The sequence below is a fragment of the Budorcas taxicolor genome, chromosome 3 (assembly GCF_023091745.1).
Source record: "Budorcas taxicolor isolate Tak-1 chromosome 3, Takin1.1, whole genome shotgun sequence".
Lineage (NCBI taxonomy): Eukaryota > Metazoa > Chordata > Mammalia > Artiodactyla > Bovidae > Budorcas > Budorcas taxicolor.
In genome coordinates, this window is record NC_068912.1 from 54,781,697 (window position 1) to 54,809,658 (window position 27,962).

General features: G+C 37.8%; 1 protein-coding gene across 4 annotated transcripts in view; it reads left to right on the forward strand.

Moving 5' to 3' along the window:
• The window catches only part of KYAT3 (kynurenine aminotransferase 3), a 70,114-nt gene that overhangs the window by 28,652 nt on the left and 13,500 nt on the right, over positions 1 to 27,962 (forward strand). For all 4 annotated transcript variants that reach the window (XM_052637235.1, XM_052637236.1, XM_052637233.1 and 1 more), the window contains 9 exons: positions 367 to 425; positions 1,093 to 1,237; positions 3,295 to 3,444; positions 11,262 to 11,348; positions 12,395 to 12,520; positions 12,616 to 12,736; positions 18,299 to 18,375; positions 22,244 to 22,333; positions 24,878 to 25,064. In XM_052637235.1, the coding sequence (XP_052493195.1) occupies positions 370 to 425; positions 1,093 to 1,237; positions 3,295 to 3,444; positions 11,262 to 11,348; positions 12,395 to 12,520; positions 12,616 to 12,736; positions 18,299 to 18,375; positions 22,244 to 22,333; positions 24,878 to 25,064 (1,039 nt within the window). In that variant the 5' untranslated portion in view covers positions 367 to 369. The remainder of the gene's footprint in view (positions 1 to 366; positions 426 to 1,092; positions 1,238 to 3,294; positions 3,445 to 11,261; positions 11,349 to 12,394; positions 12,521 to 12,615; positions 12,737 to 18,298; positions 18,376 to 22,243; positions 22,334 to 24,877; positions 25,065 to 27,962) is intronic.

The window sequence follows — 27,962 nt, forward strand, 5'->3', positions numbered from 1 at the left end:
AGTAGTCTTGAAACCATCTGTTTTGGTGCTTCCTGTATGCCATATAAGGAACTTACTTGGGAAAGTGTTGATCCCCCTGACCTAAAATGATCTTCAGAGCATGACTCAAGATATTGTTTTAACTGACTTATTTTTAGTACCATCATTGTTCTCTTTAGTACATTTCAGGCCTTTAAACTGATTTATTTAGAACAGTAGATGGGAGATGAATTCCTCTTGGGGATTTTTTAATGGCGTCTAACATTTTCTCTATGGTACTGCTTTTTCTATGGTGCCAGTAGGGAAAAGAAATAGTTGCCCATGATTTTCTGGCATTATTGTTTGATGAAAAAAAATTTAAAACCCCTTCAATTTTATATATTTCAGAAAATGTCTTTGAAATTCAAAAATGCAAAACGAATTGAAGGCCTTGATAGCAATGTGTGGTGAGTACCTTACAGTGAACAGTAATAACTGGGTAAAGTTTTTTTGCATCCATTCATTGGAAATGGAAGTAATGATTCATACACTTATTTATTCTCTTAGCCAATGTGCCAGTCCCTGTACTAGGCACTGGAAGTAGACAGAGAAGGGGACAAATTGGGTGATGACCTTGTGAAACTTAACCTTCTTAATCTGTGAACTTTTCCTGTTAGCTCTAGTCTCTAATGAGAGAACCTAGCAGCAGATGGTTGAGGAAAAAAAAAAAATAAGTGATTAAAATATGGGCATCATGGAACTGAGATTTTTAAGAAACATTAATTTTATCAGTTCAACCATCATTTTTCTATCCAAAGTCATTTTGTAGATGGTAAAAATTGTCTTACTGGCTTCCCTGGTGGCTTGGAAGTGTTAGTCACTCAGTCATGCCCAACTCTTTGCTACCCCCATGGACTGCAGCCCACCAGGCTCCTCTGTCCATGAGATTTTCCAGGCAAGGATACTGGAGTGGGTTGTTATTTCCTTCTCCATGGCAATTGTCTTGAACTCATTAATTTTATTTTGATCTATAAGACTAAACTAAATCTATTTTTTAGTTTTAGAAAACTATGAGGTATAAAAAGCTAACTTTGTACTCATAGTTCTTACTAATACTAGTCTTTTTTATCTTAGGATTGAATTTACCAAACTGGCTGCAGACCCTTCTGTTGTGAATCTTGGCCAAGGCCTTCCAGATATATCCCCTCCTGTATATGTAAAGGAAGAATTATCCAAGATTGCAGCAATTGATAATTTGAATCAGTACACACGGGGCTTTGTAAGTATATGAGCACCGTGTGTGGTGTGAGCGTGTATTTTGTATCATATTGTGTATGAATGTACTTCTGTCACTTCTCTGTAATTGGCTTTCTGGAACCAACTATCCTAACCTGATGGACAAAGGAACCCCCACCCTTGCCCTTATATCTGAGGAAAAGCTGTCCCCTAATTCCAGCTTCTCCACAGTCCTGCCTTGGCCCCTCCTTTACTACTATTCCAGGATGGGGTTCCCATGGCAACAAAGGGAGGAGACTATTCACTTGAGACATGTTTTCTCTCCTTTCATACTTATGCAGCCTCATCACTGGTCTCTTCATTAATATCATCTATTTCCAACTAGTTACTTTCTCTCTGCCTCAGCCCAACTTCATCCTTCTTGCTACAATGCCTACTATAGCCGAAGAGTTCCCAGGTTCTACCAAAAGAATTTCTTTCTGCCTCAGCCCAACTTCATCCTTCTTGCTACAATGCCTACTATAGCCAAAGAGTTCCCAGATTCTACCAAAAAAAAAGTACCACAACTTACTAAATGAATTGAGCAAAGCTTCGGGACACAAGGCCAATGTACAAAAATCAGTTGTATTTCTGTTGTACTAAAAGTGAAGTTAAAAAGTAAAATTATTTAAAATGCCATTTACAATAGTATCCAAACACACTGAAATTTAGAACTGATTTTTTAAAAGATGTATACACAACGTCTATTCACTGAAAACTACGTCACTTTGCTGAGAAATATTAAATGATACCTAAATAAACGGAATGATATATGATGTTCATAGATTGGAAGACTAAGTATGTTAAGGTGTCAGTTCTCCCTAAATTGATCCATGACAAAGAGTGGCAAGTGATGGTCCATGGGCCAAGTCCAACCAATCCCTGACTTTGTAAGTAAGGTTTTATTGGAACAAACCTATACCCATTATTCATAGATTTTCCAGCTTTTGTGAATATATATGAGTGTATGTACATGTGTGTGTGTTTATATTGGTGTAGCAGTGGGGATGGGGTTGCAATGTCAGCAGGCTGTGGACGTTGGTCACCTCAGGCGACAGGAAGTAAGAGATTTTGAGGAAAGATAATTTTTCTTTATATATCTTTTGCCTAGTTTTACTTATATGAATCATGAGTCACTTTGTAATTAAAAAATTTAAACACAAATCCTTATTACTGTAAGGACAGATGTATAGTATTTATAATTGCTTTCATATCACCCTTTGCTAGAATTTGTTAAACTTGATATTAAAATGAATTCAAAGAGAATTTTGGATTTCTGGGAGGGGTGACAACTGTCTCTTGCTTCTCTTTCAACAATTTGTGTAAATTTTTTTACCTTCTATTACTAATTACAACCAGCTTCTCTCATACTATAATACTTCCTAATTTCAAAATATGAAAAATGTGCTCTGGCTTCACTTTTATTGATTTTAACCAGGTGAGGCTCTGGGACACACATGCCACTGTTCCAAAAGAAATAAAAAGATGACAAGTAAATACATCCTTAACAAAAAAATTCCTCCTTCTCTTCATATGAACTGGCATGGACAACTTAGAGGGAGCCATACTCTTTTACCTCACCAACCTAGGATATATCTAAGCAATCTCCCTCTTCTCCTGCATCCTGACCCAGTTTATTACTCCAGAGCCGGGTGCTTTCCTAACAAAGTCACAAGACCTGCACTTGGACACTTACTAATATTTTCTGCAAATGACTGAAAATCAAGGTGGTTACTGAAAGCAAAAAGAGGATGCAGACGCTGGACAGAAAAAAACAAATATCAAGATATCAGATAACAAAGCTGATACCTTGAAATTTTGTATTCAAAAATCAGTCATTTAATAGGGAAGTTTTTAATCATTAGCAAATCATCATAACCGTTCAGGAACCCTCTGAAAATAAGGGGAATAATTTTTTTTAATTTGTTGCCATAAAAATATACATTAGAGAATTGTAAAACCTAAATGTTAAAAATTTTTAACATTTCAGAGCCAAACCATCTCAAAGAAGTAGGTCTCATAATTAAATTCAAGGTTTTGTTCTTCCTTTTTGCTCAACAGGGTCATCCATCACTTGTGAAAGCTCTGTCCTGCCTATATGAAAAGTTTTATCAAAATCAAATCAATCCAAATGAAGAAATCCTCGTGACAGTAGGAGCATATGGATCTCTTTTTAACGCTGTTCAAGGACTGATTGATGAGGGGGATGAAGTAAGTATATTAACATTATCGTGCTGCCTTTATTAATCACTATCATTTGTCTTGCTTTTATTTTCACTTTTTTTATGCTCTTTTAAGTATTTTGCAAATATAGTACATATTCAGTCAAATTCACAAAAAACTGTTAAGTACAACTTAGTAAATGTTTACATGTATGTGTGTGTATGTTTGTCTGCCTGTAACCACAAACCAGAGAAAGATACAGTACATTTCCAGCAACCTGGAAGGCTCCCTTTTGCCCCTTCCCAGTCTGTATTCTTCCAGAGGTAACAGTCTTCTGTGTTCTGTCACCAGAGATTCACTTTACTAGCTCTTTAACCTGAGGTAATAGAATCATACGGTATATACTCTCGAGTCTGACTTCTCTCATTTATCATTTTGTCTGTGAGATTCATTCACTTCTGTTGCATGTTGTTTGTTCTTCTGTTTACAGCCTATTTACATAAGGGCAGGTAAAAGAGGCTAGCAGTAGTACGGGAAGATGAATCTTAGTTTTCGCTGCTAAAATAACTTTTAAAACTCAGTCAACAAGTATTTGGTCACCATCTTTTTGTGCCCTGTATTGTTAGCAGCACCATGTGAGGGATATATAACAAGACAACTGGGTGACTTTTTAATTTAGTGAAGTGATATAAAACCTACTTCAGCACTGACCTCAGTAGCTCTGCTCCTGCTTCCCCATTATCATTCCAGGACCCTTGCTTTCATATTTACTCACCTCTTCCATTTATTCAAAATTTATTGAGGATATGCTAGACAATGTGGGTGAGAATAAAAGCTATATATGACAAACCCACAGCAAACATTATCCTCAATGGTGAAAAATTGAAAGCATTTCCCCTAAAGTCAGGAACAAGAAAAGGGTGCCCACTTTCACCACTACTATTCAACATAGTTCTGGAAGTTTTGGCCACAGCAATCAGAGCAGAAAAAGAAATAAAAGGAATCCAAACTGGAAAAGAAGAAGTAAAACTCTCACTGTTTGCAGATGACATGATCCTCTACTTAGAAAACCCTAAAGACTCCACCAGAAAATTACTAGAGCTAATCAATGAATATAGTAAAGTTGCAGGATATGAAATCAACACACTGAAATCCCTTGCATTCTGATACACCAATAATGAGAAAGTAGAAAAAGAAATTAAGGAAACAATTCCATTCACCATTGCAACGAAAAGAATAAAATACTTAGGAATATATCTACCTAAAGAAACTAAAGACCACCTGTATATAGAAAACTATAAAACACTGGTGAAAGAAATCAAAGAGGACACTAATAGATGGAGAAATATACCATGTTCATGGATTGGAAGAATCAATATAGTGAAAATGAGTATACTACCCAAAGCAATTTACAGATTCAATGCAATCCCTATCATGCTACCAGCGGTATTTTTCACAGAACTAGAACAAATAATTTCACAGTTTGTATGGAAATACAAAATACCTCAAATAGCCAAAGCAATCTTGAGAAAGAAGAATGGAACTGGAGGAATCAAGCTGCCTGACTTCAGGCTCTACTACAAAGCCACAGTCATCAAGACAGTATGGTACTGGCACAAAGACGGAAATATAGATCAATGGAACAAAATAGAAAGCCTAGAGATAAATCCACACGCCTATGGACCCCTTATCTTTGACAAAGGAGGCAAGAATATACAATGGATTAAAGACAATCTCTTTAACAAGTGGTACTGGGTAAACTGGTCAACCACTTGTAAAAGAATGAAACCAGAACACTTTCTAACACCATACACAAAAATAAACTCAAAATGGATTAGAGATCTAAACATAAGACCAGAAACTATAAAACTCCTAAAGCAAAACATAGGCAAAACACTCTCCGACATAAATCACAGCAGGATCCTCTATGACCCACCTCCCAGAATACTGGAAATAAAAGCAAAAATAAACAAATGGGACCTAATTAAAATTAATAGCTTCTGCACAACAAAGGAAACTATAAGCAAGGTGAAAAGACAGCCTTCGGAATGGGAAAAAATAATAGCAAATGAAGCAACTGACAAAGAACTAATCTCAAAAATATACAAACAACTCCTGCAGCTCAATTCCAGAAAGATAAACGACCCAATCAAAAAATGGGCCAAAGAACTAAATAGACATTTCTCCAAAGAAGACATATGGATGGCTAACAAACACATGAAAAGATGCTCAACATCACTCATTATCAGAGAAATGCAAATGAAAACCACAATGAGGTACCATTCACCCCAGTCAGAATGGCTGCGATCCAAAGTCTACAAGCAATAAATGCTGGAGAGGGTGTGAAGAAAAGGAAACCCTCTTACACTGTTGGTGGGAATGCAAACTAGTACAGCCACTATGGAGAATGGTGTGGAGATTCCTTAAAAAACTGGAAATAGAACTGTCTTATGACCCTGCAATCCCACTGCTGGGCATATACACTGAGGAAACCAGAATTGAAAGAGACACATGTACCCCAGTTTTCATCTCAGCACTATCTATAATAGCCAGGACATGGAAGCAACCTAGATGTCCATCAGCAGATGAATGGATAAGAAAGCTGTGGTACATATACACAATGGAGTATTACTCAGCCATTAAAAAGAATACATTTGAATCAGTTCTAATGAAGTGGATGAAACTGGAACCTATTATACAGAGTGAAGTAAGCCAGAAAGAAAAACCCCAATACAGTATACTAACACATATACATGGAATTTAGAAAGATGGTAACAATAACCCTGTATGTGAGACAGCAAAAGAGACACAGATGTATAGAACAGTCTTTTGGATTCTATGGGAGAGGGCGAGGGTGGGATGATTTGGGAGAATGGCATTGAAACATGTATAATATCATATAAGAAATGAATCGCCAGTCTAGGTTTGATGCAGAATACAGGATGCTTGGGGCTGGTGCACTGGGATGACCCAGAGAGATGGTATGGGGAGGGAGGTGGAGGGGGGGGGGGTGGTTCAGGATTGGGAACACATGTACACCTGTGGCAGATTCATGTTGATGTATGGCAAAACCAATACAGTATTGTAAAGTAAAATAAAATCTGAAAAGAAAAAAGATATTTCTATGTGGAAGAGGTTCCGTGTTTAGTGGAGATGTGCTTTTAAACAGATATAGAAGGATGCAGTGTGATAGGCAGTGGTGGGGAATGAGTAAGTTACCGTGGTGACAAGAGGAAGAAGTGATGAACTCTGCTAATATAGGTCCAGAAAGCTCCAGAGAGGTGTTGGGTAAGCCAAGTCTGAGCAATGAATATTTGCCGTGATCTGTATTGTTGATTCCCTTCTTTGAACTCCCCTAGCACTTTTGTGTGTGTTTGTGTGTGTGTGGCTGCACTGGGTCTTCGTTGCTCACAGCAGGCTTTCTTTAGCTGTGGTGAGCAGGGGCTAGTCTTCGTTGTGGTGTGTGGGCTTCTCATTGCGATGGCTTCTCTTATTGCAGAGTAGGGGCTTCAGTAGTTGTGGCGCAGGAGCTTCATTGCTCCAGGGCACATGGGATCTTCCCGGACCAGGGATCAAACCTGTGTCCCCTTGCACTGGCAGGCAGATTCTTAATCAGTGAGCCACCAGGGAAGTCCTGAACCACCACCACCCTCCCAGCACTTTATCTGTACCTCCTTTATGAAAGATACCTCTGTGACTTTGTGTTACCTTTTCTTTTATATCTCTATTCCCTCTGCTCTGCCAAACAATGCGTTACTTAAGGAATCATGGTAAGGAAGTATAGTCATACTTTCATATATATAATTTCCTTTATTCCTATAAAATAGCTGAAAGTTTCAGCTCAGGCTTTGATTGTGTTACTCCTTTGCTGCTTCCTCCTTCTCTGCTTCCTCCTTCTCTGCACTCTGTTGGTGTGTCCCAAGGCTCAGCCCTTTGCTGTCTTTTCTCTATTCTTCTTCACTGATCAACTTATCTAATATTTTGAAACCACAAACATTACTTTGCATCATATAGGCCTGTTATTTTCCTTATAATGTTTATTACTATCTGAAATTATCTAATTTACTTCCTTGTTTCTTATTTATTATGTCTCTCTCTGTAGAATTTAAGTTCCAGGAAAATTAGTTTATTGTTGTAGAGCCAGCACTTGAGTGCTCGGTAAATATTCTTCAAAGAGAGAGGGGAATCATTTCCATTGTAAAAATAAGGAAATTTCAGGGAAGAGTGTCAGGTATATTCTCAGTTCCACCTCGCTGCCTCCCCCGTTTCCTTTCCTTCACGGAGCTCTCACTTCATACCAGGCACTGTGTCTCATCAGGGCTGCAAAGACGGGTCATCTTAGTCTCTAAGAATTTCACAGTCTAATGAACTTGAGGAAAACATCCGTTCCTGGCTCATGTCTTGTCCTCTGCAATACCCAAAACCTAACATAGCACGTTGTGTAGAAAATATTCAGTGTGAATTAGATGACTAGTACAAACAAAGGGACTTTAAAATGTAAGGGCCTCCTATAACTCCAGTGAGACAAGCCTTGAACAGGAAATATAAATAGTAAAAAGTAGAAATTTAGGATGATAATTAGGTGCCCTGAATTTAATCAACACAAACTTAAAGGCAGTTTAATGTTCAGTTCAGTTCAGTCACTCAGTTGTGTCCCAGTCTTTGCGACCCCATGGATGGAGCACGTCAGGCCTCCCTGTCCATAGCCAATTCCTGGAATATACTCAAACTCATGTCCAGTGAGTCAGTGATGCCATCCAACCATCTCATCCTCTGTCATCCCCTTCTCCCACCTTCAGTCTTTCCCAGCATCATGGTCTTTTCAAATGAGTCACCTCTTCGCATCGGGTGGCCAAAGTATTTGAGTTTCAGTTTCAGCATAAGTCCTTCCAATGAATATTCAAGATTGATTTCCTTTAGGATGAATTGGTTGTATCTCCTTGTAGTCCAAGGGGCTCTCAAGAGTTTTCTTCAACACCACAGTTCAAAAGCATCAATTCTTTGGCGCTCAGCTTTCTTTATAGTCCAATTCTCACATCCATACAAGACTCCTGGAAAAACCATAGCCTTGACTAGACTTTGTTGGCAAAGTAATGTCTCTGCTTTTGAATATGCTGCCTAGGTTGGGCATAACTTTCCTTCCAAGGAGTAAACATCTTTTAATTTCATAGTTACAGTCACCATCTGCAGTGATTTTGGAGCCCAGAAAAATAAAGTCTGTCATTGTTTCCACATCTGTTTGCCATGAAGTGAAGGGACTGGATGCCATGATCTTAGTTTTCTGAATGCTGAGCTTTAAGCCAACTTTCACTTTCCTCTTTCCATCAAGAGGCTTTTTAGTTCTTCTTCACTTTCTGCCATAAGGGTGTTATCATCTGCATATCTGAAGTTATTGATATTTCTCCCGGCAATCTTAATTCCAGCTTGTGCTTTATCCAGCCCAACGTTTCTCATGATGTACTCTGCATAGAAGTTAAATAAGCAGGGTGACAATATACAGCCTTGACCTACTCCTTTTCCTATTTGGAACCAGTTTGTCATTCCATGTCCAGTTCTAACTGTTGCTTTCTAAACCTGCATACAGATGTCTCAGGAGGCAGGTCAGGTGGTCCAGTATTACCATCTCTTTAAGAATTTTCCACAGTTTTTTATGATCCACACAGTCAAAAGCTTTGGCATAGTCAATAAAGCAGAAGTAGATGTTTTTCTGAAACTCTTTTGCTCTTTTGATGATCCAGTGGATGTTGTTAATTTGATCTCTGATTCCTCTGCCTTTTCTAAAACCAGCTTGAACTTCTGGTAGTTCATGGTTCACCTATTGTGAAGCTTGGCTTGGAGAATTTTGAGCATTACTTTACTAGCACGTGAGATGAGTGCAATTGTGCCGTAGTTTGAGCATTCTTTGGCATTGCCTTTCTTTGGGATTGGAATGAAAACTGACCTTTTCCAGTCCTGTGGCCACTGCTGAGTTTTCCAAATTTGCTGACATACTGAGTGCAGCACTTTCACAGCATTCTCTTTTAGGATTTGAAATAGCTCAACTTGAATTGCATCACCTCCACTAGCTTTGTTTGTAGTGATGCTTCCCAAGGCCCACTTGACTTCACATTCCAGGATGTCTGGCTCTAGGAGAGTGATCACGCCATTGTGATTACCTGGGTTTTGAAGATGTTTTTTGTACAGTTCTTCTGTGTATTCATGCCGCCTCTTCTTAATATCTTCTGCTTCTGTTAGGTCCATACCATTTCTGTCCTTTATTGAGCCCATCTTTGCATCAAATGTTCCCTTGGTATCTCTAATTTTCTTGAAGGGATCTCTAGTCTTTCCCATTCTATTGCTTTCCTCTATTTCTTTGCATTAATCACTGAGGAAGGCTTTCTTATCTCTCCTTGCTATTCTTTGGAACTCTGCATTCAAATGGGTGTATCTTTCGTTTTCTCCTTTGCTTTTCACATCTTTTCTTTTCACACTATTTGTAAGACCCCCTCAGACAGCCATTTTGCTTTTTTGCATTTCTTTTTCTTGGAGGTAGTCTTGATCTCTGTCTCCTGTACAATGTCACAATCCTCCATCCATAGTTCATCAGGCACTCTGTCTATCAGATCTAGTCCCTTAAATCTCTTTCTCACTTCCACTGTAAGGGATTTGATTTAGGTCAGAACCTGAGTGGTCTAGTAGTTTTCCCTACTTTCTTCAGTTTAAGTGTAGACTCGTAAAATTATACATTGTTGCCAGATTTTTCATAAGCAGTTTGAATATATATATATACACACACACATATATATATAAGGTACCATAAAAGGTGTTTGTAGTCTTTAGTAGTGACAAGCACTAAAATGGAGAAACTATGTAGTCACTAATTCACATTGTACTGTTATTTATATAGACTATAATAAAATTATCCTAGAATTCAGTAGACTCTCAAATAGCCATTAAAACAATGCATTAAAACTAAATAATGTTAAATGTTTTTGTGAAGTATTGCTACATGTAAAAAAGACAGAAAAACTCAGGGTCGACAATGGATATATATCGTGTTTAAACGCATTATAGAAAAGCAAAAAGTCAGGGATACTAGATCCAGACTGGCATATTACAGACAAGATACCAAATGGACAGGTTAGTCTGGCCCACTGACCTGAGATACAGGCCATGAGTAGATTGAGAGAGCCTGTAGTACCTACAGGACCTTGTAGGGGAAAAGGAGCTAGGAAAAAAGAATCCAGATATGTCACCTGGAGGGAAATTGTGGGTATCAGACATTAACGGTAGTATCCTGTCTTCTTGCATTCTCTGTTTGGGGATGTTTTTGAAAAAGAAACATCTTTGTTGTTGTTGTTCAGTTGCGCAATCGTGTCCAACTCTTTGTGACCCTATGTACTGTTGCACATCAGGCTTCCCGGTTCTTCTCTCAGTATAATACTTAGAAATTACTACTCCGCCATAACAGAGAGCATCGCTGCAGTGCTCTCTTCCCTTCTGGTCTTGCTGTGCTGCTGATTGTTTATTTTCTAATTTGAAATTTAAACTCACTGTTTTTGGCTAGATCATCCCTTTGAGAATGTAGTGAGAGCTATGGACTCTTTTCCCATAAAAATAAACCTATGCATGTAGAAAATTTTGCATACAGTTTGAAGGGTCCCACTGCAAGCCTATCCACAGAGCTCCCTAGGAAATCAAGGGGTCCAATTAAGGCTCCTGATGAGTTTGTTCCCAAGGTCTTTTCACTCAGGTGTGTGAAGACAGAGCCTGCTTTCTTCACTGCTGCATCTTAGCATGTTGTATGCTGCTTCACACATTGTACGTACACAGTATTTGTTAAATGGATTAATTATTGATAGATTCGTTATTTGGTTTGATTCCAGGTCATAGTGATAGTGCCTTTCTATGACTGCTATGAGCCCATGGTGAGAATGGCTGGAGCAACACCTGTTTTTGTTCCCCTGAGATGTGTAAGTCTGCCCCTATGATTTACATTTTTTAAAAAGTTTTGAAAATGCCAATTACTTTGTTGCCAGTAAAGTTTCTACTTTGATTACATTTCGGGATTTACTGTATATCTTTACCATGACTGAAGGTAACAGCTATTTAAGGGGGGATTTTTATTACTTCATCATATGTTTGCCATGTATCTAACAGCTTCTACCTTGTATATAATACTATTTTTTGTGGTTATGTGGTTATGTATCTCCCCTACTGACTGAGCACCACCAGGTCAGAGACCATTTCTGACTCACTATTATAGCTCTATTCCCCTGTGACTAACAGTGCAGGGTATGTGCTGGTAATCATTAAGTCGTGGCTGACTCTGTGACCGCACAGATCGTAGCCCTCCAGGTTCCTCTCTCTATGGGATTTTTCAGGCAAGAGTAGTGGAGTGGGTTGCCATTTCCTCCTCCAGGGGATTTTCCCGACTCAGGGATTGAACTCGGGTTTGCTGCTTGGCAGGTTGATTGTTTACCATTAAACCCCCTGGGAATCCCAGGGTGTGTGCTGAGTGTTCAATAAATACTTACTCAATTCTGAATGAAATGTTTTGTTTTTTTCACTCTACTTTTATCTTAAGGAATACAATATAGTTTCATTGTCTTTTTAAAAAGTCTTATTAAAACAAGTAACACACTAAGGTGAATCACAGAATCTTCTATTAGCCTTATAGAATCAGATGTGTTAACCATAGCTGTTAACCATAATCAGACGTGTCAACCATAACCATATAGCTGTCTCCTCTGAAGGAATTTAGGCACTTTTACAACTGTTAATGTTGACAGAGTTCATGTCTCCATTTAACAGGTATGAGCATGGGACTCAAGTCCTGTTGGGCTCTTAAGGCAGAAGTAAATCTTAGTTATTTTTGTTTCTTTTCTTTGTTAGTTATCTATTAAGTTGCCTTTGCCATGCCTTTCTCTACATTTTTTTTCCTTATCAGGTTATTTATTTATAATACAGCAAACATGAATTAACTGAATTAAATCACATCTTCATTCTTCATGCTTAGAAACCTGTTGATGGGAAAACATGCTCTAGTTCTGACTGGACCTTAGATCCTCAAGAACTGGCAAGCAAATTTAATTCCAAAACCAAAGCTATAATACTAAACACTCCGCATAACCCCCTTGGCAAGGTGAGTCTTTAATCTCTTTATGCATCTTCTGATCCGCCATTCTCTCACACGTTGAATAATTGGCTCTGCTCTTTTGTTTCCTTTCATGTGTGTAGGTGTATACCAAAGAGGAACTCCAAGTAATTGTCGACCTTTGCATCAAATATGACACACTCTGCATCAGTGATGAGGTTTATGAATGGCTTGTATATACTGGAAACAAGCATTTTAAAATAGGTACCAATTATTACATAGAGTCACAGATCTAATTGTGTTTGGACACATGTGGAATATCTGATTGGAAAGGATCCCAGAACAGCTTTAGTATAGTCTTTGTAATGGGTAGATGTCTGTGAGCACTTAAAAACGGGACTTGAATGAATGATGTTTGAGTGGATTTATGAACAGTTTGAAGGACAAACAGTACAAACTTAGGAGACGAGATTTTAGATCACAGTATACAACTAGGAAACCAGAGAAGTAGTACTTTTGCCTTTATTCTTAGCTTTTTTTTTTCCCCCAATAATCTAACTATTACTTTGTATATAAGACATAGGGAACTTTCTCATTCCTGAACTGGTCTGTCTCTACTAAGGGAAATGCTGAAATGCCAGATGAACAGGAAAGAAATTGCTGTGACAGTAAGGTATTGCTGCAATGGATTTCACCATTACTTCTCCATCTTGGGCTTCCCCAGTGTCTCAGTGGTAAAGAATCCGTCTGCAATGCAGGAGACGTGGGTTCAATCCCTGGGTCAGGAAGATCCCCTGGAGGAGGGCATGGCAGCCCACTCCAGTATTCTTGCCCGGAGAATCTTGTGGACAGAGGAACCTGGTGGGCTATAGTCTATAGGGTCACAAAGAGTTGGACATGACTGAAGTGACTGAGCGTACACACACACACACACACACATACACCCCGGCCATCGCACAGATACCATGGTGTCTTCTGGGGTGATCCAAACTTATATCAACTATCGGGTTATAACTGTGCTTCAGTCTTTGGGTCTTTGTACTTTCCCTTCCTATACTTGGAAACACTTTTCCCTCAGATATCCAAACGACTCAGTGTCACCTCCCTGGGGGTCTTTATTCAGTTTTCATATTTTATGACCACAACATCTAAGGTTTAAACCTCTCTGCATTTTCTTTGTCCTTTCTCTGTTCTTTTGTTTTGTTTTATTTTTTTGGCTGTGATGGGTCTTTGTTGCTGCACTCAGGCTTTCTCTAGTTACAGTGAGTCAGGGCTACTCTTCATTGCGGTGTTTGGACTTCTCATTGCAGTGGCTTCTTTTGCTGCAAAACAAGGCTGTAGAATGCAGACTCAGTAGTTGTGGCACACGGGCTTAGTTGCTCTGAGGCATGTGGGATCTTCCCGGACCTGGGATCGAACCCATGTCCCCTGTATTGCAAGGAGGATTTTTAACTACTGGACCACCAGGAAAACCCTTCTGTCCTGTGTTTTCCTGTATAACAAATATCAGGATCTATATATTTTTACTTCTAACCTGCAAGGAGGTAGGAATTTTTAAATGTTTTGATCTCTTCTGAATCCTCAGTTCCCAGAATAGGGTCTTGTGCATGGTAGACAATCAGAAAATAATTGTTGAATAAAATGAATAGGAAGTATGAAAGGGTGAGGGAAGAATAACTAATATCACTGGCAGGAACCAATAAATTTTAAAATTAGTGTACTTATACATAAATAGTTGTTGAACACATCATAATTATCCGTGGTAAATTACAAACTGCTGTGAAGACACAGAGGAAATCAACAAAGTGGGCAAACATGGAATTAGTCAGAGAAGTAGAAAGAAAATTCTTCTCAGATAAACTTGTGTACTAAGGTGAGACAGCATGAAAGATCAAGATATACTTAACTGGCTTATAAGAGTGTGTTATAACTGGCACAGATGAGAATGGAAAAGTAGGGTGATTCTGAAGGACTTTATATATGAGTATAAAGAATTTAAATTTCATTGGGGGGGGCAATGGTTCTTAAACTTTTATTATATGTTAGTGATAGAGTATCGTGAAGTCACAATGTTCACATGATGAATTAGTGACCATATATATTGTATTTCATCATGAAGCTAGAGGTAATTTTCTTAACAGAAATTCAATAATTAGAAGTCAATATAAAAATCACAAATCTGTGTGTATTTGCCTGTAACAAAGTGTTATTGAAATAAATACATCTGAGTTTTTCTGATTTTTGCCATTATTGTTCATTTCCTGATGCTCATTTGTTTCACTATTGGTAGCATTCACCGTCAGATAACCAGTTATTGTTTTAGTTACTGAGTCATGTCCAACTCTCTTTTTGTGACCCCATGGGCTGTAGCCCGCCAGAATCTTCTGTCCATGGGATTTTCCAGGCAAGAATGCTGGAGTGGGTTGCCATTTCCTTCTCCAGGGGATCTTCCCAACCCAGGGATCAAACCCATGTCTCCTGCCTTGGCAGGCTGGTTCTTTACCACTGAGATAACCAGTAGCAGTTTGAAGTGGTAAAGAAAAATTTGTGGAAAACTTAAAGTCGATTTTTTCAAGCTCTATTAAAAAAACTCAATAATTAATTTGATCATTAGGGTACCAGTGAGCATACTTTGAGAACAGCTGCAACAGGCAATGACGAGGTGTGATGAGGCAAGGTAATTGGTTCTGTATTGGATTTGTTTTATAAAGGTAAGAACCAGCTGCAGGTGAGGATTTTAAGTCAGCTCCCCTGGTAGTGGAGATCATATGCTGGGGTTGTTTAGAAGTATAAACTGTAGGGCACAGAATATAGCATTTGAAGGTGGGAAGGCAAGCAAGTATGATTCTGAGATCTCTAGCCTGGACCACTCAGCAGTGATGAGGCCTTAACCAGGGATGGAAATGGAAGGAGACAGGCCTGTGGAAAGAGCTGAGCAAAGGAAATTCCTGCTTCTCATGCTAAGTTTCAGTGTCTTTGAGACATAGAGGAGGAGATGTCTACAGATAAGTAGAATTATAGGCCTGATTGTCAGGATCAAATTGTGAAGGGATTCATTTTTGACAGTCATCAAAATTTTGTTGATAGTGGAACACATGGAAGACAATGTATCTTCTAAGGGAGAATGTATAAACAAAGAAGAGGGCCAGAAATTTATAAGGTATAGTGTCTTAGCACAGCCCATTTTGTTATTTGTCAAAATTGCATCAGAGTTGACCTTTCCATATCTTGTTGATCTCTATCTCAGGTCATTAACTACTCCCCAGTTGAAAATCAAACCAACATGGACAATTACATTTTTTGATAATTTTTTTAAGATTAAGTAGAAAGAGAAAGAGGCATCTATCTAATGAATAAATATAATTTTATGCTTAACATTTTGTACATTTTACAAATGTTCATGTCTGTGCAATAACTCAAAGCTTTTACATTTTATTTAACTCAGTTTAGCAATATTCTTTTCAAAATATTGCTTTAAATGATCTTGAAACTTACTGTTTAAACCTTATGTTATAAATACTTCATGGTAAAAGTGTAAATGATATTATTTGCTAAAGATATCAAGGCATATATTTTTAGCTCAGATTTTTTAGTTATAACAACTCAGGATGTTAAAACAAGAAAAAAATGAATTCATTATTCATTTCTGTTTCATTATCATTATTATTCATTTCATTCTTCATTCTATTTCATTATTTAGAGAGTACAAACATGTGAAAATGTATTCTGTTAAATATGATGGGCTTTGTTACATGAAAGATACAAAATGGCTATTCCATCAATTTGCAGAGTGCAATAGTAGCTCTTTAATACAATGAGATTCTTGCCACACATCATGAAATTAGCATCACCTTCATGTCACAGAGACAGTTTTCCTAGGTGTAGCTTGCACTCTTCATCATGTCTCTAATCTTTATCTGACTTCTATTGAAGCCTAAGTCGCCTGTGAATAACTGTTATAGCTGCTGTGGTTGATTTAAGGAGGATGGGTCATACATGAGAAGTGCAAAGCCCAGCCTTTCATCTATAACTGCAGGCTAAACTTACCAGTACTGGAACTAGATATGGTTTTTCTAAATCATCAGATCTGTAAAGACTTTTTTTCTTTGTTGCTATATGCACATGCAGTGTTATGGTCATCTACTCTGTTTATCTTCTGTAGCTCCCCAGATCTCTGAGATGGAGAGGACGTAATTATCTAGATGTTCTTAAATTACTTGTGCATCTGTGTGTTTAGTCACTAAGTCATGTCTGACTCTTGCAACCCCGTAGACTGTAGCCCGCCAGGCTCTTCTGTCCCTGGGATTTCCAGGCAAGAATACTGGAGTGGGTTGCCATTTCATTCTCCAGGTTTTAAATTACTTAGGACTCTTAATTGGAACTGTAGAATTTGCTCGTACTGGGTCACATTCTTGACTCAAATGGTGTCTCCAGTTTTCAGTAAAATGACATTACATTCAACAAAAGAAACCTCTGTTCTGGAAGAGATTATACTAATACATTGATATTTATATACTAATCCCTTGATATTTGGAAAATTAATATAGAATTCCTCATAAATTATTTAGCTGATCATCTTACTCCTTGAAAGAAAAAAAAAAAATTCTCTTTTATATGGCCAAAATAGCCATCATCAAGAAAATACTTAGCTTTTAAATACTTTAATTAGTTTTGATATTTTGTGAATGTAACCTACATTTGATGTGTACATAGTTTTTATTTACTTCATGTTTAACTTATTGTTAAAACATGCTAGGCTTGTATTAGTTTGGGTAATTCTTATTTTCAAAGAATTTATTTCTAAGTGTTGTTCTTAATAACAGATGTTCCTGATTTGGAATATATATTATTACTTTAAAGGGAGTGATACTCTGCCTTATACATAGTTTAGATATTTCTGTGGTCAAATAGGAAAGTAAGACATCCATGTCCTTTGGAATATTTTGGAAGAATAGAAATGTCTCAAAACTTGAGAGGATATATCTTAGAATATTCTGTCTTCGAATGGACCCTCTAAATATTTTTTTAATTTGTCCTTTTGGGATTTCTTTTTGGGTTTCACAGAGAATACAATGGTAACTCTTCCAATTTATATGGCTTTCCTACCTTTATAAATATTGATGGATATTTCATGATAGGCTGAAATTGCATATGTTTACATTTTGGAACTTTCTTTAGCTACCTGATATCTTAGTAGACACTTTACTTGCTATGAAAAGATGACTTCAAGATATGTCATGGATTTACATCTCAGTGTGTTATTTCTAAAATACACACCCTCACTCTTGCACATGCCTGCAAACTGTGGGGCCTTCCCCAGAGTTTCTGAGGATCCAAGAATTTGCCTTTTTTATGACTTCCCCAGTGATACTGATATTGCTAGGTGGGAAATATATTTTAAGAACCACTGCCCTAGGAATCCTGTAGAAATAGACTCAGAAAATGGACAGAGTAGAGGTGAGCTAAACACTACCAGAACCACAACCAAAGCTGTGCCACAGAACGATCGTGCTGGCCGCCAGCTGCCACTAACACTGAGGGCCGGGTGCTGTTGCTCCCATGACCACTGCACTGAGCTGGCCCGGAGCGCTGCCGGCGGCGGCTTCTCACCATTCCTGCCCTGGGAGATGATTTTGCCACTTAAATGTTTTCAAGCTTGATAATGTTTTCAGCTGACTTTTGGTTAAAGCTAAATTATCTCTTAAAAATCTATTGAAATAACTATACTGCCTATATTATAAGGCATTTTTGTTTTTAGATTATACTGAGTGTAGACTGATAATAAAGCAATTAACTAACCTTTCCCCCCCCTTTTTTGCTATTCAGCCACTTTTCCAGGTATGTGGGAGAGAACAATAACCATAGGAAGTGCTGGAAAGACTTTCAGTGTAACTGGCTGGAAGGTAAGATGAAGAATCTAATTGTTTGAAAACAGGCACGTATCTTATTTCTTGTAGAGTTTTTTGCATGTTGTAAATGCATAAATACTCAGTTTATACAGGTTTTTATACTTATTGACCTGCTTTCTTATTCAGTTTTCATGTTTTTATCCTTTTTGAGATGTAATCATTCTTTTGAAAGTAAGAGAAATAGGGTAATTTTCTTATTTATAAGTAACCAACTGATGATACTCTTTTTTTTTTTTTACAATGTTTGGATTATTGTATATTAATTAAAAGGAGAAAAAATAATAGCTAATGGGAAGAACTGAACAAAAAAGATCTTCATGACACAGTTAATCACCATGGTGTGATCACTCACCTAGAGCCAGACATCCTGGAATGTGAAGTCAAGTGGGCCTTAGGAAGCATCACTACAAACAAAGCTAGTGGAAGTGATGGAATCCCAGTTCAGCTCAGTAGCTCAGTCGTGTCCGACTCCTTGTGACCCCATGAACCGTAGCATGCCAGGCCTCGCTGTCCATTGCCAAGTCCCAGAGTCCACCCAAACCCATGTGCATTGAGTCAGTGATGCCATCCAACCATCTCATCCTCTGTTGTCCCCTTCTCCTCCTGCCCTCAATCTTTCCCAGCATCAGGGTCTTTTAAAATGACTCAACTCTTCTCATCAGGTGGCCAGAGTATTGGAGTTTCAGCTTCAACATCAGTCCTTCCAGTGAACACCCAGCACTGATCTGCTTTAGGATGGGCTGGCTGGATTCCTTGCAGTCCAAGGGACTCTCAAGAGTCTTCTCCATTACCACAGTTCAAAAACATCAGTTCTTCTGCACTCAGCTTTCTTTATAGTCCAACTCTCACATATAGACATGACCACTGGAAAAATCATAGCCTTGACTAGACAGACCCTTGTTGACAAAGTAATGTGTCTGCTTTTAAATATGTTGTCTAGGTTGGTCATAACTTTCCTTCCAAGGAGTAAGCGTCTTTTAATTTCATGGCTACAATCAACATCTGCAGTGATTTTGGAGTCCCAGAAATAAAGTCAGCCACTGTTTCCACTCTTTCCCCATCTATTTGCCATGAAATGATGGGACCAGATGCCGTGATCTTAGTTTTCTGAATGTTGAGCTTTAAGCCAACTTTTTCACTCTCCTCTTTCACTTTCATCAAGAGGCTCTTTAGTTCTTCTTCACTTTCTGCCATAAGGGTGGTTTCATCTGCATATCTGAGGTTATTGATATTTCTCCCAGCAATCTTGATTCCAGCTTGTGCTTCTTCCAGCCCAGCATTTCTCATGATGTGCTCTGCATATAAGTTAAATAAGCAGGGTGACCATATACAGCCTTGACGTACTTCTTTTCCTATTTGGAACCAGTCTGTTGTTCCATGTCCAGTTCTAACTGTTGCTTCCTGACCTGCATACAGGTTTTACAAGAGGCAGGTCAGTTTTCACAAGAGACAGGAATCCCAGTTGAGCTATTTCAAATCCTGAAAGATGATGCTGTGAAAGTGCTGCACTCAGTATGTCAGCAAATTTGGAAAACTCAGCAATAGCCACAGGACTGGTAAAGGTCAGTTTTCATTCTAATCCCAAAGAAAGGCAATGCCAAAGAATGCTCAAAGTGAAGTCGCTCAGTCGTGTCCGACTCTTTGCAACCCTGTGGACTGTAGCCCACCAGGCTCCTCTGTCCATGAAGCAGATCAGTTTTTGCAAGAGGCAGGAATCCCAGTTGATCTATTTCAAATCCTGAAAGATGTTCTGTGAAAGTGCTGCACTCAATTTGTCAGCAAATTTGGAAAACTTAGCAGTGGCCACAGGACTGGTAAAGGTCAGTTTTCATTCTAATCCCAAAGAAAGGCAATGCCAAAGAATGCTCAAACTACCATACAATTGCACTCATCTCACACGCTAGTAAAGTAATGCTCAAAATTCTCCAAGCCAGACTTTAGCAATACGTGAACCCTGAATTTCCAGATGTTCAAGCTGATTTTAGAAAAGGCAGAGGAACCAGAGGTCAAATTGCCAACATCCACTGGATCATTGAAAAAGCAAGAGAGTTCCAGAAAAACATCTATTTCTGCTTTATTGACTATGCCAAAGCCTTTGACTGTGGATCACAATAAACTGTGGAAAATTCTGAAAGAGATGGGAATACCAGACCACCTGACCTGCCTCTTGAGAAACTATATGCAGGTCAGGAAGCAACAGTTAGAACTGGACATGGAACAACAGACTGGTTCCAAATAGGAAAAGGAGTACGTCAAGGCTGTATATTGTCATCCTGCTTATTTAACTTATATGCAGAGTACAACATGAGAAACGCTGGGCTGGATGAAGCACAAGCTGGAATCAAGCTTTCCGGGAGAAATATCAGTAACCTCAGATATGCAGATAAGACCACCCCTATGGCAGAAAGTGAAGAAGAACTAAAGAGCTTTTTGAAAGTGAAAAAGGAGAGTGAAAAAGTTGGCTTAAAGATCAACATTCAGAAAACAAAGATCATGGCATCTGGTCCCATCACTTCTTGGGAAATAGATCGGGAAACAATGGAAACAGTGACAGACTTTATTTTTCTGGGCTCCAAAATCACTGCAGATTGTGATTGCAGCTATGAAATTAAAAGACACTTACTCCTTCGAAGGAAATTTATGACCAACCTAGACAGCATATTAAAAAGCAGAGACATCACTTTACCAACAAAGGTCCATCTAGTCAAGGCTATGGTTTTTCCAGTAGACATGTATGGATGTGAGAGTTGAACTGTAAAGAAAGCTGAGCACTAAAGAATTGATGCTTTTGAACTGTGTTGTTGGAGAAGACTCTTGAGAGTCCCTTGGACTGCAAGTAGATCCAACCAGTCCATCCTAAAGCAGATCAGTGCTGGATGTTCATTGGAAAGAGTGATGCTGAAGCTGAAATTCCAATACTTTGGCCACCTGATTCAACGAGCTGACTCATTCGAAAAGACCCTGGTGCTGAGAAGGATTCAGGGCAGGAGGAAAAGTGAACGACAGAGGATGAGATGGTTGGATGGCATCACCAACTCAATGGACATGAGGTTGAGTAAACTCTGGGTGTTGGTAATGGACAGGGAGGCCTGGTGTGCTGTGGTTCATGGGGTCGCAAAGAGTAGGACATGACTGAGCGACTGAACTGAACTGAACTGAATATTTTGATGCTTACTATGTGCCAGATTCTAGAGATTTACACATACTAATTCCTTTCATTCTCATAACCACGTTATGAGGTGGGCATAATTTATTATTCCCATTTTACAGACAATAAAACTAAAGTACAGAGAATCTAAGTAACTTGCCTAAGGTTTCATTGCTAATAAATTCGAATTCCAGCCAGGGCAGGAAATCTAGGTTTAGAATCCATGCACTTAACCACTGTACTATGTAATACAATTACAATTGATCCAATTGAAACTTGATTGTCTTCCAGTTTCACTTCTCCTGAACTTGGCTAAGAAGTAGGGTGTATCAAAAACGAGCCTGGAGAACGATATTGTAGAAGAGTCCCTTAAGCCCCTCATTGAAAGTTACTTTTATCTATCTCTGATTCAAACAAGCTTTGTTACCAGATATTAGACTTTCAGAATATCAAAAATAGAAAATTCAAAGAGAAGGGTAGATAATAATGATTGCAAGCACTGTTTGCCTTCTGAAGGCAGAATTTAGTGACTTCAGTTGGAAACTATGCCGCAAAAAGATCAAGGTTGAAATATTTCTAACTACTAAGACTACACAGCTTTCATAGTGTGAACATTTTAGAAATGCATATATTTAATAATTGCATTAAGCTTAGCTACTCTATCAGATCTGGTACGTACAATTAGATTCATTTTTAAATCTTTTCCTTTTGCAGCTTGGCTGGTCCATTGGTCCTAAACATTTGATAAAACATTTACAGACAGTTCAGCAAAACACCGTTTATACTTGTGCAACCCCTTTACAGGTAGGTGTTACAGTAATTTAGGGCTGCTGCATGGGCTTTGGGCAGAGGTGTTATTTTTATGTTGTGTACTTCAGTAGGCTCAGTTCCTTCATGTCCTTCCAGTATAATTTGGAAATTTAGAAGCAAACACATATTCATTGCTATCAAGAATGGCTTTGGTTTTAACACATAAAATTTTGACTTTAATCACTCATACATTGCTGGTGGGGACTGCAAAATGCTGCAAACTCTCTGGAGGATATGACAGCCCCAAGCAAAATTTCAGATATGTGTGCTCTGTGAAGCAGCAGTGTATCCTTTGAGCACTTACCTTATAGTTGTTCTCTGCAGATTTAGGAAGCTCTATATGTACGTGGTCATTCATTGCAGAAGATGGGGAATAGTTCATCTACAGATAATGGATTAAATAAACTATGGTCTATCTAAACATTTTAATGTTATATGACTGTGTTAGTTTCCTAGTTCTCTGTCCAAATTACCACCCTGATGGCTCAGATGGTAAAGAATGTACCCGTAGTCTGGGAGACCTGGGTTCGATCCCTGGGTTGGGAAAATTCCCTGGAGTAGGTAGTGGCAGCCCACTCAGTATTCTTGACTGGAGAATTCCATGCACAGAGGCTATAGTCCATTGGGTCACAAAGAGTTGGACATGATTGAGCAACTAACACTTGCATACACTTAGTGGCTGAAAACAACACAAGTTTTTTATCTTACATTCTGGAGGTCAGAAGTCCCTAAGGGTCTTTCAGGGCTAAAAGCAAGTGTCGACCCTGCTGCATTTCCCCTGGAGGCTCCAAGGCAGAATCTGCTCCTTGTCTTTTCCAGCTTCTGGGGGTACTCGCATTCCTGTGGTCACTTTACTGCCACCTCTGCCTCTATCAACACATAGCCCTCGTAACCCTGACTCTGTTGCCACCTTCTTTCTCTTAGAAGAATCCTTATGATTACATTAGGCCCACAGATAATCCAAGATAATCTGTCCATCTCCAAGGTCTTTAACTTAAATCACATTTGCAATGTTAATTTTACCATGTAATATAACATACTTACAGGTTCCAGGCATTAAGGTGTGGACTTCTTTAGGGGCCACTACTCTATCACGATGGCTGTTTAAAAGTGGAAAGAAAGGAAAGGGAAAGGGAAAACAAAAAAGAATGAGAAAACTCTATATTTACTGATATGGAAAGATATCCAGGATATATTGTAAAAATAAAAGCAAGATACAGAGCAGTATATATCATTATTTATGTTATATTCTGTATAAGAAAGGGAGAAAACTATTTGTTTATACTTTCTTAGAGAATCTCCGGAAGGACCATATGAAACTAGTTAAAGTGCCTATCTGAAGGGTAAAGGGAACAGATGAAACTAGTATAGATAGGGTCTGGGATGGGTTGCAAGACTTTTTAATGTATATTTTTTATATTGTTTCTAGTTTTTTAATACCTATAAAACACGGATCTATGTACTATCACTCTGAATAATCAGAATACTGAAAACTATTTGTTGGGAAGCAGTTAAAAAGCCAAAACTGGAACATATGTTGGCTACAATAAACTTTTTTGTTTCCTATCAAAAATACCTACTGAATAAGAAAAAAACTCCTAATAAATTTTTTTTTCAAATGACTATAGAGTGATATCGTGATAAAAGCTAGTTGGACATTGATTTTATTGTATTCAACTCTTTTCATTCTCAAAATAAATCTGTTCACTTATTAAACAAATACTGAGTGTCAGAGTTAAAGCAATCAAGAATTCCTGCCCTTTTGGAGCTTATAGCCTGTTGGGGGAGCACAGATAATAAACAAGTAAATGTTTTAATAATATAATATGTCAGATGTTGATAAAAGCAGTGGAGAAAAAATGTGAATGATGAGTACAGGGATTCATATACTTATGAAGAGTGACACAGTAGATCGATCAGCTTTCATTTATACTGTCTTGTCCTGAAATGTAATGGGGAAGCACTGGCTAGTTTATCATTTCTCTGATTGTCTTTCAGGCTTAGATCTAGCAAATCACTCTAAAGCTAACCTTAGTAGAAAACACCGTTGTCTTTTTCATTTCCAAGTAAGGCATCTTTATATAATATATCTTTATAATACATCTTTATATAACCTCCCTATCCGCAGGTTCTGCATCCGTTGATTCAACTAAAGATTGTGGATTCAGGGTTGGTTGAATTCACAGATGCAGAGCCCATGGATGCATTTCATATAAAAGACTTGAACATCCTTGGATTTTGGTATTTGTGGGGGCCCTAGAACCAGTCACCTGTGTGAATACTAAGGGAGAACTGTACCTCTATTTCAATTTGAATGTTTGTGGTTCATCCTCAGTTCTTCACATTAGATTTAATCATTTCCATGTAGCTTATTCTTCCATTAGTCTGTAGAATCTCACATAGGTTCAACTGTAATTCCCTGAATGACTTTCTTATCAGTAATATTACTCAGACAGTCTTTATTTATTATACCAATAAACTTGGCAGTACATAACATTGCCATATTTCCTTTCCATATTTTTCGATCTTAATATACAGGAAGCCTTGGCTCAAGCTTTCTGGATTGACATCAAGCGCATGGATGACCCAGAATGTTACTTCAATTCTTTGCCAAAAGAGTTAGAAGTAAAAAGAGATCGGATGGTACATTTACTTGAAAGTGTTGGCCTAAAACCCATAGTTCCTGATGGGGGATACTTCATCATTGCTGACGTGTCTTTGCTAGGTTTGTAAAGGTTTTTATTATTCAAATATACAGAAACCTAGGTGCGGAATTATATCAAATTTATGAAGAAAAGATTGGTACCAAAGCCAATATCAGCTTTTCATTTATGGGAAAATGGATTTCCACAGTGTCAGTGTTTTTCTGCAATCATCTTGATGATTAGGCCATTGACCTTGAATATGACTATTATGGAGTTATTTGTTCTAGGTATTCTAATAAACATAGAATTTGCTGTTACCTTGTTCTGGTATGTAATTTAAAACAGATACATGAAAAAATATATGTCCCTTGTGTTCCTTTCAGTAAAATTTTTTAGTTTCCTTTTTATGCAAGAAAAATATTTCTAAAATGTTGATGCTATTGGAGAATACTTGTCACTTTAGAGTATACAGAAATGAAGTCAAGGAGGAAAGTAATATTATTGAGGGTCTACTGCATGCTGACACTTCAAATACTCTTTTTTAAAAAACATTGTTATCTCTGTTTTTTAAGATGTGGAGACTTAGAGAATAACTTGCCTGAAGTCATACAGCTAGATTCCAAATAGTTTTGTCTCCAAAAAAACGATGACCTTTATATTACCTGAAGCTACGACATGGAATTCTGACATGCCATACAAATCTAAAGTTAGAAGCATAATAATATTTTATGTATAACATATTTCTTCCCCAGAACTGTGGTGTTAATCACAGTAAATTTAAGAGCATAATTTATTTTGACAGAAATTACAGCAATTGTGCGTAGTTTTAAATGTTTTAAGGTTTTATACAGTGAAGTGATATGCCAGTGAGCTTAAAAATTCTTTTATATATACTAAATTTTATGAAGCTAGAAACTTTCAACTTTATAACAAAGCAGTGATTATTATTTATTCATTTGTTGTAAGAGAAGCAGAGTGACCAGGGGTTCTTGGCTCTGCTGTTGCCAGAGAGCTATATTTGTCAGGCTCCTAAGATCTCTTCTTATATAAAAACCCTTATGATGTTCTATATTCTAAGGTTTAGAAATCACTTTTTCTGTATTGGGCTTAAATGTGCAGCTCATTTCATGAAACGATAAAAAGAAATAGCACAGTTTTCATCTATTTAGAAGAACATTATTTTACTTTTATCTGCTTCCAACAAAACTTTGAGCTAATTCATAGTTAAAGTCTTCTATGCAATAATATGTAAGTAGAAATATTCATATGTTAATGTAACATGCAGTAGGGGAAGCAAATATTTTAGTCACCTGGGTTCATATGTAGTTGGCCCTAGAATAATGCAGGGGTTGCAAGATGGCAACTCTGTTCAGTTGCAAATCCATGTCTAATTTATAGTTGGCCCTCCATATCTGAGGTCCTTCTGTGTGTGTAGCCCCTCCTTATCTAAGGTTCCACAGAAGTGGATACAGCCAACCATGGATTGTGTGTACCATGGTGTTTGCTATTGAAAAAAAATCTGTGTATAAGTGTACTTAAGCAGTTCAAACCTGTATTGTTCAAGGGTCAGCTGTATTGTAATTAGCCTTAACTTGGTTCCAAGCTTCATGGCAACAAAGACAAATAGACAAATGGAATTAGTTACATGATTCTTCTAAAATTAAACTTAACAGCTTTTTAGATAAGAGTAAGTCTTTCCTGGAACCAAACTTTTCCAGATAGTAAATTCTAAAAGAAATTTATCACATTTTGACATTAAACATCAAAAAGACAGTAATGCAACTTTTGTTTGCATTAAGCTCTTACATAGTTTCCCATTTTATCCTCAGTTGATCCCAGCCTTCATGCAGTGTTGGTTTAGGTGCTAGATCTTGAACTAGAATGGTTGTAATAGGAAAAGAAAGGATTGGGGCTAGAAAACAACTTTTATGATGATGGGGAATAAGATGTGTGTTCTTTATGGTCCTTCATCTGTGTGAGAAAGAATGTTAATGTCTATAAAACCCTTCTACATTTGAAGACAAGTTTATTTTTCTCTTCCATCTAATTATTTTGAATATAGAAATTTTTCATATACTGGAGGTTGGTCCCACCTTTTTCAAAAGACAGAAGGAAGAAACAAAACTCTCATTTGATGGTAGCTTAAAGATAAAAATGAACCATAAAATTCATGGACATAGTAATTCTCTTTATAGCTCATAGCAGTGACTAACTGGTTAATTTTTTTTGCGCATTTATGATAGTAGTTTGCTTTACAAACATCAAAATCTCACCAAAGCCCATAAGATTGGTACTGTTATATCCCCATTGATAGTTGAGAAAGATGTCATTAAAAGTCAAGAAATTTACTGAAGTTAATCAATTAATAAGTAGCAGAGGTGGACTCTGAATGCAGAGGTGCATGTACTAACCGGTAAACTTATATATTTTCTGCTGTACTTAGTATTGAAGAAGGAAATGGCAACCCACTCCAGTGTTCTTGCCTGGAGAATCCCAGGGACGGGGGAGCCTGGTAGGCTGCCGTCTGTGGGGTCGCACAGAGTCGGACACGACTAAAGTGACTTAGCAACTTAGCAGCATACTTAGCAACTTCCCTGACCAGTGAGCATCATCCTAGAACTAAAAAGGGAAACATTTAATCAGAAGACAAGATTACAAATAGAAAGTTAGTAAGATAAGGTGTGAAATTAGGGAGGAGATAGTGGAAATACAACAGCCGATTTTTGTTTTCATAGGTTCAAACTCCTACCTCCAGTAAACAAATACTTTCTTTAGTTTGTTTGAACATCTCTAACTGAAGCATTGAAAAGAAATAGATTACAACTTTCTCCTAACTATAAAATATTTAGAATTGTATTTATTCCCTTCCTTTTCTTTCAGTACCATGGCAATAAATTTCTTTTCTAAGTGTTACAAGAATAAATAAGTGGTTACCATACTGAGTGAAACTTATGGTTACCAAGGGGGAAAGCTGGGTG